At 45.0% G+C, this 14,004-nt stretch overlaps 1 protein-coding gene across 10 annotated transcripts in view; it reads left to right on the top strand.

Annotated features, from left to right (window-relative positions):
* Positions 1 to 14,004, top strand: part of ADAMTS18 (ADAM metallopeptidase with thrombospondin type 1 motif 18) — a 157,602-nt gene that overhangs the window by 107,174 nt on the left and 36,424 nt on the right. For 7 of the 10 annotated variants that reach the window (XM_089319367.1, XM_051847029.3, XM_089319369.1 and 4 more), the window contains 5 exons: positions 1,987 to 2,135; positions 7,932 to 8,104; positions 11,519 to 11,649; positions 12,714 to 12,837; positions 13,578 to 13,822. In XM_089319367.1, the coding sequence (XP_089175493.1) occupies positions 1,987 to 2,135; positions 7,932 to 8,104; positions 11,519 to 11,649; positions 12,714 to 12,837; positions 13,578 to 13,822 (822 nt within the window). Of the gene's footprint in view, positions 1 to 1,986; positions 2,136 to 7,931; positions 8,105 to 11,518; positions 11,742 to 12,713; positions 12,838 to 13,577; positions 13,823 to 14,004 lie in introns of those variants that run through there. The other 3 variants (XM_089319373.1, XM_089319371.1, XR_016224854.1) reach the window with 2 other exon arrangements.

Below are 14,004 nucleotides of genomic sequence, written 5' to 3'. Positions count from 1 at the left end.
TTTAGTAATTTATATCATTTATTTGAAAGGTAGAGAAACAAAGAGTGATCTCCCATCAGCTGGGTTACTCCTCAAATAGCTCCAGGAGCCAGTCCTGGGCCAGGCCAAGGTTGGGAGTCAGAAACTGAATCCAGGTCTCTCCCTTGGGTGATGGGGGGACCCAGCCACTGGAGTCAATCAATACCTCTGCCTCCCAGAGTGCTCATTAGCAGGAAACTGATCAAGACTGAAGCCAGCACTCAGATGCTCACTGTGGAATGCAGGTGTCTCAGTCTCTACGGCAACGCCTGCCCCTCTCTGCTTTCTGTGCTTATTGGAAAGTCAGAGACTTTCTGTCAGCAGCCTAACCAGTACTAGGACGAGTGCGGAAAGAACAGCAAGGTGAATTACTGGAATGAGTAGGAGAAATCTAAAAAACCATGCTTCCAGAAAGGAAATTGGAATGCAGGCACATTGGTCAGTGATGTGTCTCCAAGCTGCGAGGTGGAATGTGTCCCATTTGGGCTCTTTGGCTTCTGAATTAAATTTGGTCACTGCTACTGGTGTAGCTATTTGGGCATCTGTGGGACTCAGCAAGTTGCAATTGCTTTGATAAATTTCCCTCATTTGGAAGAGTTTTAAATTCCTGTGTCCTTTGCACGCATCGTAGGAGCTTCTACATGTGACATTCTCCCGACCACGTTTGGCACAGAGAAGCGACCGCATCAGCTGTAGCTGTAGCTGTTGCTGTTGCTTGCTCTGAATCCAGTAGAGCCCCAGCACTCCCCGCGGGGGAGATGGATACATACTTACAGTAGACAGAATCCTCAGATGACCGACGGCTTTCGCCTGAGAAAGTGCTCAACAATGTTATATGATTTCATGCGAACTCCAAAATGGCAATTAACCCAAGGGAAACAAAAATTAAAAACAGAAGAATTCATCAGCCCATGGCAAGAATTTGCAGAAAGGAAGCAATATCTTAACGTAGACAAAGTGTATTAGCAACGAAGCTACACAATAAACAGCGGCCCTGCCAAGTGGATCACAGGGGAAGAGTGAAGATGTGGAAGTCAAACACCCCCTCCTCAGAGGCTGAAACCCAAGCCCCAGTCCGCAGCAGAACCTGGCTTGGTCTAAACCCAGCGCTTTGGGTCTGATTGCAGAGGCTCTTAGGCGAGGGTGCAGTTAGGCTAACTCATGCAGAACCTTGCTCATAATAAAAACACCATGGGAGCCGGGGTAGGAGGGGTGGGGAGACACAACAGAAGGCACTACCAAGGAGAGAGAATCCCCCAAGGAGACAGATGACCTGCAGGCCTACAGGTTGTCCCAGAGGAGAGCTGAAATGGAGAGATGAACACATGAAGCAGCACTCACCCTCACTTGCCTGGGTCCATGGACAGCGAAAGACCCAGAGTTCTTTTGTCCAAGGCATGGAAGATCAGCTGTGAGAGGGTGCTAAGCAGGGACCGAGTGTGTAGAAAAAAGAAGACAAAGCACTGTGTCTAAACAGTACTGTTTGTGCCGTCTGGAAGCTACTCCAGTGCATAAGGATTGAAATCAGGAAGAACACAATGTGGGAATAATTGCGTGTGCTTTCACTGTGAGTTAATCATTCAAGCGATACATCCTTTGGTTATATCTTAGAAACGCTTTCTGATTGAGTGAACGATCCACAATCATTTCTTTAAGTAGCGTCCTGTCTCGGAGGCGAGGGAGGCGCCCTTGGAGTTTTGTGTGTGTGGACTCCGATCGCTCACAGAGCATGGAGCCCTCAGCCTGTGGGTGAGCAGTGCCATTTCTGTCTGGATGGCTCACATGGTCAGCGCATGAATGTTTGTAAAGTACACAGGGAGGAGAGGAATCTATCAAGGTGTCATCTTTTTTTTTTTTTTTTCCTTTCTGCCACCAGACCTGTTTATCCGGTTTCCGTGCAGGTGTGTGCATCCCCCTGTGCTTTCCCAGGGGATTGCTAACAAACCATGTCCTGCTTTGATTTCACAGTGGTGCCGGCAAGGCCAGTGTGTGAAGTTCGGGGAGCTCGGGCCTCGGCCCATCCACGGCCAGTGGTCGTCCTGGTCCAAGTGGTCTGAATGTTCTCGGACGTGTGGAGGAGGAGTCAGATTTCAGGAGAGACACTGCAATAACCCCAAGTAAGTCTCCAGCGTTCACCCAGGCCTTCTATGGCATTGACCTTCGGCCTGGAATGCACTGTCCTAGGTATGATTTTCCTCTCTTATTAACTGCTATCAACCAGCATTTCTCTGTACACAAAGGCTATATGCATTGGACAATATATGGTGGGAAAAATTGAATAAAAAGCAGAATTGTTCGATGACGGCCCTTTAGATTCATGGAAAACAGATTTAAAAGTCTAAGGTTGTTTTGATGCAAAAAAAATTTTTTTTGGTCCAATGGAGATACGTAGTATGAAAAAATCATGCATGAGTTTCAAAAGATTTTGCAGCAAAATAATCTCAGAGTTTTAATTGCATTTTTTCCTATTACTCTCAGAAGTCCCCTCACAGAGGAGCTTGTGCTGAGCAGGAACACCAGTAGTAGTCCAAGCTACTTTCTTCATTCATACTAGGGCTACACATTGTAGGCTACTTGTGCCCACAGTCCTACAGGAGGCAGGAGCTTGGGCAGGGGGGTAAGAGAGCCTTTCAAAGGGGTGAGCTGCTGGAAGTTGGCTCAGCTTTGCCCTGCAGGAATGTACATCATCACGTGTTGGCACATCTACCTGACATTTTAAGAGCAAGCAGAAAAAAAAGTAGTGCATGCAAAAAAATTTCACCATGTTAAAACAGTGATGATAAAATTGATTTCTTTAGAAAAAAAAAAAAAACACTGTGAGGACTAAGATCATCTTTGCCTTGGAACTGGCCTTGGTCACTGGCAGGTACCCCTGTCTAGGCCTGCAGCAGTCCGTCGTGCACGGCAATGAAGCAGTTATGAGCTGCTGTTAGCTCTGTCTTCATGAAACACGATGAGCTGTGTGTTTCCCCATTGGCATAGCAGTGGAGAAGGAGCCAGGCTCTGTTGGCCACTTTCTTACGGTGTGGCTTTGGGGAAGTCACCTAAAATGGAGCTAACACCTACCTCTGAGGCTGGGGGGTGAGGGAGAGGAGGATTAGAAATTACTTTGTCAAATGCATCCAGTGAGCATTCAACACAGAGTCCACCAGGGGTCCCGGGGGTCACAGAAGACCAGGCCACAGAGGCCACGGCAAGAAGCAGGGCCCTTCCTGCTGCTAGTGGACTCAGGAAAATGTGGTGAGTTGAGAAGAATATGATGGGGTGTGGAAAGTAGTGGATGTAATTGTATGGCGGAGTTGGAGTGGTTTGGAGGCGCTAGAGGACGTGGACTGAAGCCTGGCAGCAAGAGTTTCCATCGTGGTGCTGCCACACGTGGCCACTCCGTGGCTGTACACAGCCAGCTCTCCTCCTCCCAGAATCCACCCTGGTAAAAGTGGGCTAACTGTAGCACCGGCGGCAGCTGGGCTCGGAGTTTAAAGTGCTCTTAGAAAGTGCCTGGCGAGTCACCCGCACTGCATAAATGTTTGGTAAAGTGAGAGTTAAAATAAATAGGGAAATTAGAGCCAAAGGAAATTTTTCAAGAGGCAAATGGGACTCCCTCGGACTCAGCAAAGCCTAGGCTCCATAGAAAGGCGGGCTTTCTCTGCCATCGGAGGAGGCGGCTTTGGAGACACTTTGCCTAGGAATTTGTTAGGTGCTGTGTGGACCCTCTCAGGGTAATCAGGGCCGTTTCTGCTTTGGTGGTGTTGACACTGTGGGTCCTTTGTCCGGCAGGCGAGCAGTGTTGGGCAGCATCCTGGTCTCCAGCTACCAGGTGCCAGTAGGAGGAACCCCTGCAGAGAATGAGAGGGGAGCTTAGGGTGCATTTACAGCTCAACTCGACTTGGTCAGAACCACCCTTCTGATGTGGCCCGTGTCTTGGACAGAGTGGTTAGGAGCGTTCTGTTACTTGACATTTTTGAAGCATATTTCATGGATCTGGTTTTCATACATCACAACATTTTACAATCCCGATACTCTCCCAAGCAAGAAAGAGATTACCTAATTTAATAGCTCTGCTGGTGAAGCGCATGAATGATACCCCTGAGGTTTACATTAAAAGCACTCTCATATCTGTGGGATTGAGCGGCCTCATTATAATAGGGCATTTTTCATGGAAAGATCCTATTGTAATTTTAGAGATGCCTAATAAAAAGGATTAATCACCAAAGTATTTCCACTCCATGCAGCCTTATCATTTGAAAGATCATTGAGAGGCTGTTTGTTTAACTCTGCATGAAGTCACAAATAAAAGGAGCCGATATCCTCTCCCCAGGCAGCTGAATTAATTATTCCTTCTCTGTTCTCATTTCTCTTGGTTTCCCTATGGCTCATTGCTCTCCCTGTTTCAAGACACTGATACTCTTCTCTGCCTCAGTGTGAGCATGTGTTCTGCGCACACCACTCAACCCCATCGCTTGGGCTTTCTGCTCTGAGAAACGGGGTGAGGTTTCTGTTTCATGCAGTGATGTTGTTCCCAGAACACACTTTGTTTCATTTTATTTATATATATATATATATAAATAAATAAAAATCCTTGGCTGATCTGTGAATTTCTCAAGTGTCTTGAGCCTAAAAAGAGTTTAAAGGTTATCTGGTTCTCAAATGGCCAGTGCCAGGGAGCTGTGGCTGCCTCCTTTTTCTCAGGCCTATGGCATTGATCCAAGTGCTGCATTGTCTCTTGGTCTCTTTTTTCTTTCATTTATTCATCAGACAGAGAGAGAGAGAGATCTCCTTCACCTCATTCGCTCTCACATGCTGGCCACAGCCATGGGTGAGCCAGGCTGAAGCCAAGAGCTGGGGTCTCAGTGTGAGTCCCCCTTGTGGGTGGCAGGGCACCCCAAGCAGTGGCTTAACCACAGTGCCAAGCATCCCCCTCTGAAGCCCTGATCTCTCTAGAGGAGGACGATGCTCCAGGCCATGGCTCCCATTGCGTTAGCACTGACGGATGAGTTGAAACCCTTGTGATCAGTCCACTACGGGAGGGCAGCTGGGGGAGGCCGAGGGTCCTATTCACGGAAGCCTCTATGCCCTGGTCACCCCCATGGAAGTGGCAGAGTCGTATTCAGGCCCTACAGTGTTAATTCTTCAGCAGTTTTCCTGATTCCCTGTGAAATCACCACATTGTCAGAGCGCCTAGGCAATTTCCTCTAAACTCTGCTCAAGAAAATTAATACTGACGTGCTACGGTGTTCTAGAACTTTCCTGAAACCGGACTCTCTCTGAGAAGGAATCATTTATCACTTGAGCTAATGCAGCTTAGCAAATGGAGTTGGGAGGAAAGTCATGAATCGAATCACATCTGTGACCCATTTTCCAACTGGCGATTTCTAGGTTCAGCTGATTATCAGAATCACCAGAGGCACTTTTAAAAACATGGTCGTTTCCGAATCTTCCATATCTGAGAAAGTCTGTGGCGGGGTCCAGGAGTACACACACACAAACGTACGTGTGTGTGTACATGACAGGGCCTTCAAAAAGTTCATGGAAAACACGAATGAAGGAAACGCTGCACATATTGCAAATACTTTGCACCAAAATAAAGTTCAATTCTGCTTTTCCATGAACTCTCTGAATTCTCTTGAATGGTTATTTAACAGAGCTCTGATGATCATCAACCAGTGTTAGAACCATCAGTGGTCTGAACCACGCAGAAGCCAATATAGGTATATGGTCCAGCAGTCCAACAGAAGGGCAAAGCATGTGCCCAGGCGGATGCTTGCTATTTCTGTATTTGGCTTTAGTCATAAAGATATTATTACTCTGAGGGAGAGCATGATACAATTATCTGTTAATGAATCCTAACATACTCGTTTAAAGGTATAGAAAAATAAAGCTGCACTGGAAGATTTCGTAGAGAAGTTCCAATTCTGACCAGTGATTACTTTCAGCCACTTTGACCTTACCCCGTAGTAGACGACGAAATATCCGAGTCTATAGAAAGCAGACAGCGTAAGATACAGAACCCTGGGGACACATGAAGCAACAGTAAAGAGCATTGAAAAGTAGTAACGATGCGTTTCTGCTCACCCTGCCCTAAATTCTTTACAGGCATTGTGTCCCTTGTCAAACCTGTCCCCATCTTACAGCTGAGGACACTAAATAAAACTGCCGAGGTCAGGGTGGGAAGAGGTGGAGGCTTGGACAAGGCCAGCCCCCTTAGCCATGTGCGTCCTGCATCTCCCCCTGCCTGTGGCCTCACTCAGTCTCCCAGACTCAGTGGAATGGGAGAAGAATCCTGGACATTGCCCCCAGGTCGGGGGGGGGGGCGGGGGGTGGCTGAGCTCTGCCCTGCCTCTTTCTAACCGTGGGAACCTTGTTCCGCTCCTTTGGTGAGCTCGCACAGTCAGTCATTTTTCACTTTGTGAAAAGAGAAGGCAGTAGGAGATTGGAGGTCTTCCACATTACAGCTCCACGAGTTGAAAAAGTAACACGTTGTGATGTCGCTCACCTCATTAACTGTGAAGAGCAGAGATGAGGGTTATTTGTTCAGTCTCCGACAGAAAGTCTTAAACAGAGGAATTAGCTTTAAATATGGCTTATAAAGATGGCCTGGAGTCTCGAGGCTCTGATACAGTACTTTGGGTTTGCTCAGTGCCTTTTAGGTAATAACTTAGAGAGTCTTGGGGGATTTGATGTAGCGCAAAGGCTGCTACATGTTTGAATAGTTGCTGCAGAATGTTTTGAAAGAGCATAAAAATTTCCTCTGGCAGTGTGACACTTCGCGCTGCTGTTGAATCCATTGCAGCACACACGGTTACAGGACTCCATAAAATTGGCTCAGGCACATCCAGGGCTGTTTCATCACATCCTCGTGCTGCCTAGGAAGACAAGGAATTTTAATCACGTGAATTTATTGGCCTGCAGCCTCCTTGTATGTTATGTGTTGGCATGAGTTCTTATATAACCACAGTGATCCACAGTTAAGTTGTAACCTTTGGAGAAAGCTACAAAAAGGGAGAGGAAAAAAACTAGCAATTGAGTAAGGTGGTACTGGTAATTTTCAGTGTGGCCTTCCCCCCACCCCACCCCCTTTATTTTGCTTTCCGGTTTTGCAGCTCAAGAGTCGGCCCATCCCGGTCTTACAGAGCTTGCCATTAGATCATCATTATTTATGTTCTAATGGGCTTCCCTAATCTGGAAATCCATTTCCCACTGTGCTTGGCAGGAAGAACAGGCCACCTGCGAAGTTGCAAAGTGATTATGCAGATGAAACCGGGGAAGGTTTTCTCGAAGAGTTTGAAATCCATTAGAATAAGGCACCCCGGAGTCAGACATGAATCAGAATATCATCTCAAGGATGGACACGATTGGAGAGCAAGGGATACAGGATTTGCTGTCCCTTCTAACTAGTACCTTAACGCTCCACATAGCAGCAGGTGCTTGGGAGAGCAAAAGACAATAATGAGAGAGTTAGGAAATGGGAGAAAAGCCTGAGACACAGGTTGGATCAGGACATAAGGTGCTTTTGATGCCATCTCTGTGGGTAGCATATCAATTCTGAGTAAGGAAGAGTACCGTGGGTATCACATTGGGAAAGATTATGAGGCCAGTTTAGGCTTTTGCAAAAGACTATATTAATAAATGTTACATATTGTATTTAAGGTAAAATATATACTAGATATATAAATCCGTTGATTACCTAGGAGATTAGTCATGTCTGCCATGGTTACCAAAGGGATATGTTGACTCAAATGCTACACATTTGCATTTCTCTAATACATCGAATGCAGCTGTACAGACTGTGACCATCTGTATCACTTGTTGTCCTTCCTTACTGCATATAACCAATAGTGAATTTTATTGTTACTGCATATGACTGAGGGAATCCTCTGATAACTTGCGTAAAAGCTCTTTGATTTTACTTTCAGGCCTCAGTATGGTGGCAAGTTCTGCCCAGGTTCTAGCCGTGTTTATCAGCTGTGCAACATTAACCCTTGTAATGAAAATAGCTTGGATTTTCGAGCTCAGCAGTGTGCAGAATATAACAGCAAACCTTTCCGCGGCTGGTTCTACCAGTGGAAACCCTACACGAAAGTGGAAGGTAATTCAGTCTCTGTGACCCCCGAACGAACATGTCTCTCTGTGGAGGTTAAAGTGAAGGCACAGCACAGGAGAAATCCGTGCCTGGGAAAGAGTTCACTGTTTACCTTTCATTCCCCAGACCCGTGCTGGCTCAGTGTTTCCTTGAGTTGTGAAGATGGTGTTTATTTTTCCACACCCTTTTTTCCACAAGACACCCGTTGTCTCCCACATCTGTGAGTGAAAGGGTTCATGTGCTTGGAACACACTTAGGTTTCTAAATTTACCTTAGACTTTTCAGCAATTAAGTCTCCCAGGGATGTTAATGGAAATTGGTATGAATTATCCAGACGAAAAAAACTCGTAAAACCATATCTACCCCACAGAGACCCCATACTCGGTAACTGACCTGTCAGAGGGACACACACATGGGAAGGAAGGCCTCTTTGTCAGGTGCATGTATTCACACAGACACGAGACCCCAAATGCAAGTTATCTGCAAGCTAGGTTCTTAGTACTTATAACACAAAGATGTGGCTTCAGTTTCATTTTTTCAGTTAATTTGCTTTCATGTTGGCTAATGACGAAACATTTGTTTCTGTTAAAATGTAAAAATTTAATACAGCTTCTATCACCTTTGTGGAATAATCTGTCACTATTCTAGTTTCCTTTCCATTATTTTCCTTCTCTGGATTTATCAAAACTCACCTGTGTTCCCCTACGAAAGGAGATGCGTGAAATGTGTGACTGCTGATGGCAGGTGTAGAGATGGAACTAGATTTCATGAGCGTTCCTAGGCTGTTCCTGTGCAAGAGCTCAAGGTGAACCCGTATTGCCAGTTAACATCAGGAAGCTAGTGCAATTAGAGGCAGCACGCTAGCAGAAGGGCCTCCCAGACTAGGGACGACCGTGCCACGAGGCTCTGTGCCGGCCTGGCCGTTTCAGGAGCGTTGATTGGGTTTGGAGATGTGGCCATTTTTCTAAAAGTACAGACAGAGGTGAACATTCTGAAAGCTGTGTCTTAAGAGGAAACAATGAAGTTCCTATAGATGTTTACTATCAAAAAAATCACATGAAAAATTTGAAGAATCCTTGAATAGGAGGGATTGTAGACTGAGTTGAACTTGGATCAGAGGACAAAATAATTGAAGGGCTAAGAGTGTCCTAGCTATATTGCATCTCATAGAGAATTTCTTGACCAGTTTATCTAGAATATTCTTCCTTCATCTCATTCGCTGGATGCTTTACCCTTCACAGCCCTTATCAGTGCATATGTTTACTTGTTATCTAGTCACTTAGGTATCATCTTTCTCCCCATAGGAATTTAGTTTCCACAGAGACTAAGCCTTTGGTGTGAACATGCTTGTAACTTTAACATCGGAGAATACCACTTATCATACCAGGGCACTTGAAAGAGTTCATGGAAAGTTAGAATCAAAGATGAGCTTATTTTGGTGAAAACATTTTAAAATCCATACATGATTTTTTTATAACATGAATCTCATAAACTTTGTTTGCAGACTCCTTGGTTGTTTATTTAATGGCTGTAGTAACTTTTGAAATGAGGGAGTGAATAAGCAGATATCGACTGTCCAAAGTACAAGTGCATTTCTTTTGTAAATGGTAAGCTCCCCATTAGTAGAGGCATTCTACTAGAACTGAGTAGTCACCGAGGGAAGATGCTCTCCAGCCCAAAGTTCTTCCACTTCCAGTATCTGTAGGCTGCCTCCTCCTGCAGACCGGTGTTTGTCATCGACGGTTCTCTAAGACTCTTCTGTCCCACTTTGGCTTCCTGGGTGCTCTGTAGTCTATCCCCACATTATGGCTTTGATTTAAAGGGAGTGTTTGTGGAATCGGTTGTGTCATCGCCCTTTAAATAGGTTATACATTGGTTATGTCAAGAGAAAGTTAAACACATACATTTGTAACTTGGAAAATGCATTTTGGTTTCCAAGTTTGTTTGGTAACTATAGTTTGCATCATGTAAGAAGAGTGCAATTTCATTGGTTTCCTCTCTCAGAAGATGTTTACTGAGCAATTTTTTGGGTTGGGGACAGTTCTAGAAGCACCAGAGAGTATGTTGAATCAAACATCATCCCCAGCCTTAAGATCTCACATCCCAGTGTAGGAACACAGAAAAGTTGAGGTCTTCTGGCTCCTCCTCCTCCTCCTGACACGTCAGAAGGGGCCCACACACCGCTGTAGTGTGGGAAGAACGAGGGATCACGCTCCACAAAGGTGACAGTCTTCATCCTACAGTAGTGAGCTTGTATTTTCTTCTTTTTCTGTGTTTCTAATGGATTCCTTCATAAACTTGCCCAGAAATCTATGCTGGAAGCACCAGGCTTTCCCAAACTTGTTAATTCCTGAAGATGATAGAGAAAAGCGAGTGTGTGTGTGTGTGCCTGCCAACTTCTGAATCTCATATGCAGAAATTAGGAAATATTAAATACAGCTGCTATTAAAATTTAAAAAAAATAAAACTTGTGGAGGAGAGAGCAGTGTTTAATCCACCCACACATCTGCATATCTGAACAGTAAGAATTTAGCTCTTTCACATTTAACTTTTGACTTCGTCCTTGATTGAGGGGTTTTCTGGAAGACGACTCTTTGCAAACTGTTTACATGTGTTGTAAAGCTGTTGTTAAGGATCTCGCTCAAGGTCACCCACGTAGGGTCTCATGTGAACAACGTCATCTGGACTTCCTGGCCAAGAAGAGCTTTCTCTGTTGGAGAAATTGGCAGAGTAACTCCTTTCTGATAACAAGAGCTCTGTAAACCTGACAGATTCCCCTCTCGCCTGGGACACCAGTAGGATCTCAGGGATGGAGTGGTTCATGGACGCCACTTTATGAAACTTCAGGATCAGTTTCTCTACGTCCTCTTCCTTTTCACGATGGGTTTTACTCTGTTTTAGGAACATTATTGATGATTTGCCTTAAAATTTCCCCTTAGCAGACTGATTAACTGTCAAGCAGCCCATGTCCTAAATCGGGGTATTGAACGATGGCCCACAGGCCAAGTCTGACCTTCTCTTAAGAAATAAAATAAAGTTTTATTGAAACACAGCAGCACTCCCTTATGTACATATTGCTGGTGAGTGAGTGTAGAACCTACAAAGCCTACAGTGCTTATGGAGAGGAGGGGAGGGCCCATCTATGCAGCCCGCCAATCTTGTGTGGTGACTCTGACTGGGGATTAGGAAATACATTGTTATGTGTTTTTAGGAAATGAGTTTTCTGTGGCAGATTGTCCAATGACATTTCTGTTTGTGAGGGCCACATGTATATGTGCTGTTTGTGCACATACATGCAAAACAGTGTATCATTCTCCAGTTTGATTACGCTACGTAACTGTAATCCCTCCTTCCAGGGTCATCTCATGTTTCCTACAATCTCCTCTTGACTGTGTGCTACCTTGATGTCTTTGCTTTCAGAGGAAGACCGGTGTAAACTGTACTGCAAAGCTGAGAACTTCGAGTTTTTTTTTGCAATGTCCGGCAAGGTGAAAGACGGAACTCCTTGCTCCCCGAACAAAAATGATGTTTGTATTGATGGGATTTGTGAAGTAAGAGAACACTTCTGCTTTGGGGTGCATGGTCGTGCTTGTGTTTCCTCATATCCAGTGTCTCCCCCGAGGAGTGGCGCAGGAGATTCTGCGTAGGTGGCGTGGGGGAAGGGCAAATATTTAACTGGGATGCGAACCCCGTCTCTAAACTCTCCTCTTGCTGTGTGAACCCCATCCAATTATTTTCTTTTACCCCATTTCTGTGGTGATTCTGCTTTGCGTAGTAGTTATAGGTATTAAGTTAGAATGGAAATCATAATAAATTTTATTGCATCTTTACTAAGTACGTTCACTGCCCCGTTGGAACCTCACCAATGTTTTTTAGAAATACTGCTATTTATTTCAGTTATTTTCCCCTTCTCTTTGAGTACTTTCTCTTTCATTTTGATCATAGACTCTTTGATACTTCAAAGTATGTAGATATAAGAGGGTTTTCCATTGTCCAGCTTTTTTCTAAGAAATGTGTTTGTTTGAAAGGCAGAACAAGAGAGAGGAGAAAGGGAGAGGGAAAGAGAGATCTTGCATCTGCAAGTTCACTCTCCAGATGGCCACAATGGCTGGAGCTGGGCCAGGTCTAAGCCAGGAGCCATGAACTCCATCTCGGTCTGTTGAGGTCTCTCATGTGGGTGACCAGAACCCAAATACTTGGACCATTTTCAGCTGCCTTCCCAGGCATATTAACAGGAAGCTGAATTGAGAAGGGAGTCGCTGAGATTCAAACTGCCACTCTGATAATGGGATGCGCACATTGCAAGTGGTGTTTTCACATTTTGTCATAGACCTGGCCTGAATATGCTCACCTGATATTTGTAGCAGTGGGATTTTCTATTCTAGTTTCAGAGATGAAGGTCTAACCTTAAGAAAAGTCTTGTAGTGTGCCTAGTTATGCATCTAATAGTAGCCGAGGCAATGGTTGAATCCCAAACTCCAGACTGTGCCCTGAATCCTAAAACGGTACTGCCTTCCTAATGTTCTGTGAATACTGAAAAGCATGCACCTGTTAGTTCTTCTTGGCTACTGACTTCTCTAATCTTTACTTTTCTCACTTTTTGTTGTTGTTCCAGCCAGTTGGATGTGATCATGAACTTGGCTCTAAAGCCGTTTCAGATGCATGTGGTGTCTGCAAAGGTGATAATTCGACTTGCAAGTTTTATAAAGGCCTATACCTCAACCAGCATAAAGCAAATGGTGAGAGATGCTGCTGATTCGCTGTTATCACTGGTGAGATACGACTGTGACTACCGAAGAAATTTGAGCCACGCTGAAGAGGGTTGAGCCTCTTACTAGCTCACCTGACAAACAGGATGATGGCTTTTGTCACTTGTCTGGGAATAAGGAGGCATAGATGGTTTTAGCGTGAGGAGTTTGGGCAATACGTTGTATCTCAGCAGTAGGTTAAATGAATGCCTTCCCACTGTGAGTTATACTAGGCTGTCCAAGTTGTTGTATGCTACACGTGTGTTTGTTAAATAAAGAACCTTACTATGAAACTTACATGATGTTAAATGAATAGTGGAAGCAATTATTCAAGCATCTTGAGTAAAAAATCCATTTCAGAGCCATGTTTCTGAGTATCACTATTGAGACTACATCACTCTGTGTCACTTTGAAGTAGATTTAAACCAACAAAGACAGTATTCTTGGTTCTCGTGGACTCTGATGATCTAGAAAGGAGAAGGGTGTATCACCTGTCCTCAAAACCTCGCTCAGCAAGTCTTTGGGAAACTGCATACATTGTATTCCTCTGGTGTCTCCACCACTTGGAAAATAAAATGATTGTACAAATGAAATCGTTTGTACCTGGTAAAGAAGGAATGAATGCCAGCTAGGCTCTGCTCTATACAGATGGTCCCTGTACGTCTCTGGGCGCTTGCAGTTAATTCTTCCGTGCACGCAGTATACAGAAATCCTCTCTTCTTTCCCTTTAGAGTATTACCCCGTGGTCATCGTTCCCGCTGGGGCCCGAAGCATTGAAATCCAGGAGCTGCAGATTTCCTCCAGTTACCTTGCCGTTCGAAGCCTCAGTCAGAAGTATTACCTCACGGGGAGCTGGAGCATCGACTGGCCTGGGGAGTTCTCCTTCGCGGGGACCACATTTGAGTATCAGCGCTCCTTTAACCGACCAGAGCGTCTGTATGCTCCGGGACCCACAAATGAGACACTGGTCTTTGAAGTAAGTCCCTTTCGTTGGTTGAGTTCCCAGTGCTTCCTGGTACGGTTAGAGCGTGACCCCAGCTCGAGCTAGTTTAGGGAATGCTAATTGTCCTGGTCCAGAATCTGTTTCCTAATAGGCTTAGTTTTCAAGTACAGAGAGAAGACAGGTCATGGTTCCGTTTTTACAAGAGGAGAAGAATC

Source organism: Oryctolagus cuniculus, chromosome 18 (genome assembly GCF_051225735.1).
Source record: "Oryctolagus cuniculus isolate XC-2025 breed Fujian yellow rabbit chromosome 18, ASM5122573v1, whole genome shotgun sequence".
In the NCBI taxonomy this organism is placed as follows: domain Eukaryota; kingdom Metazoa; phylum Chordata; class Mammalia; order Lagomorpha; family Leporidae; genus Oryctolagus; species Oryctolagus cuniculus.
Note: the sequence above shows the minus strand (reverse complement) of the source record. Positions and strands in the feature narration are given on the sequence as shown.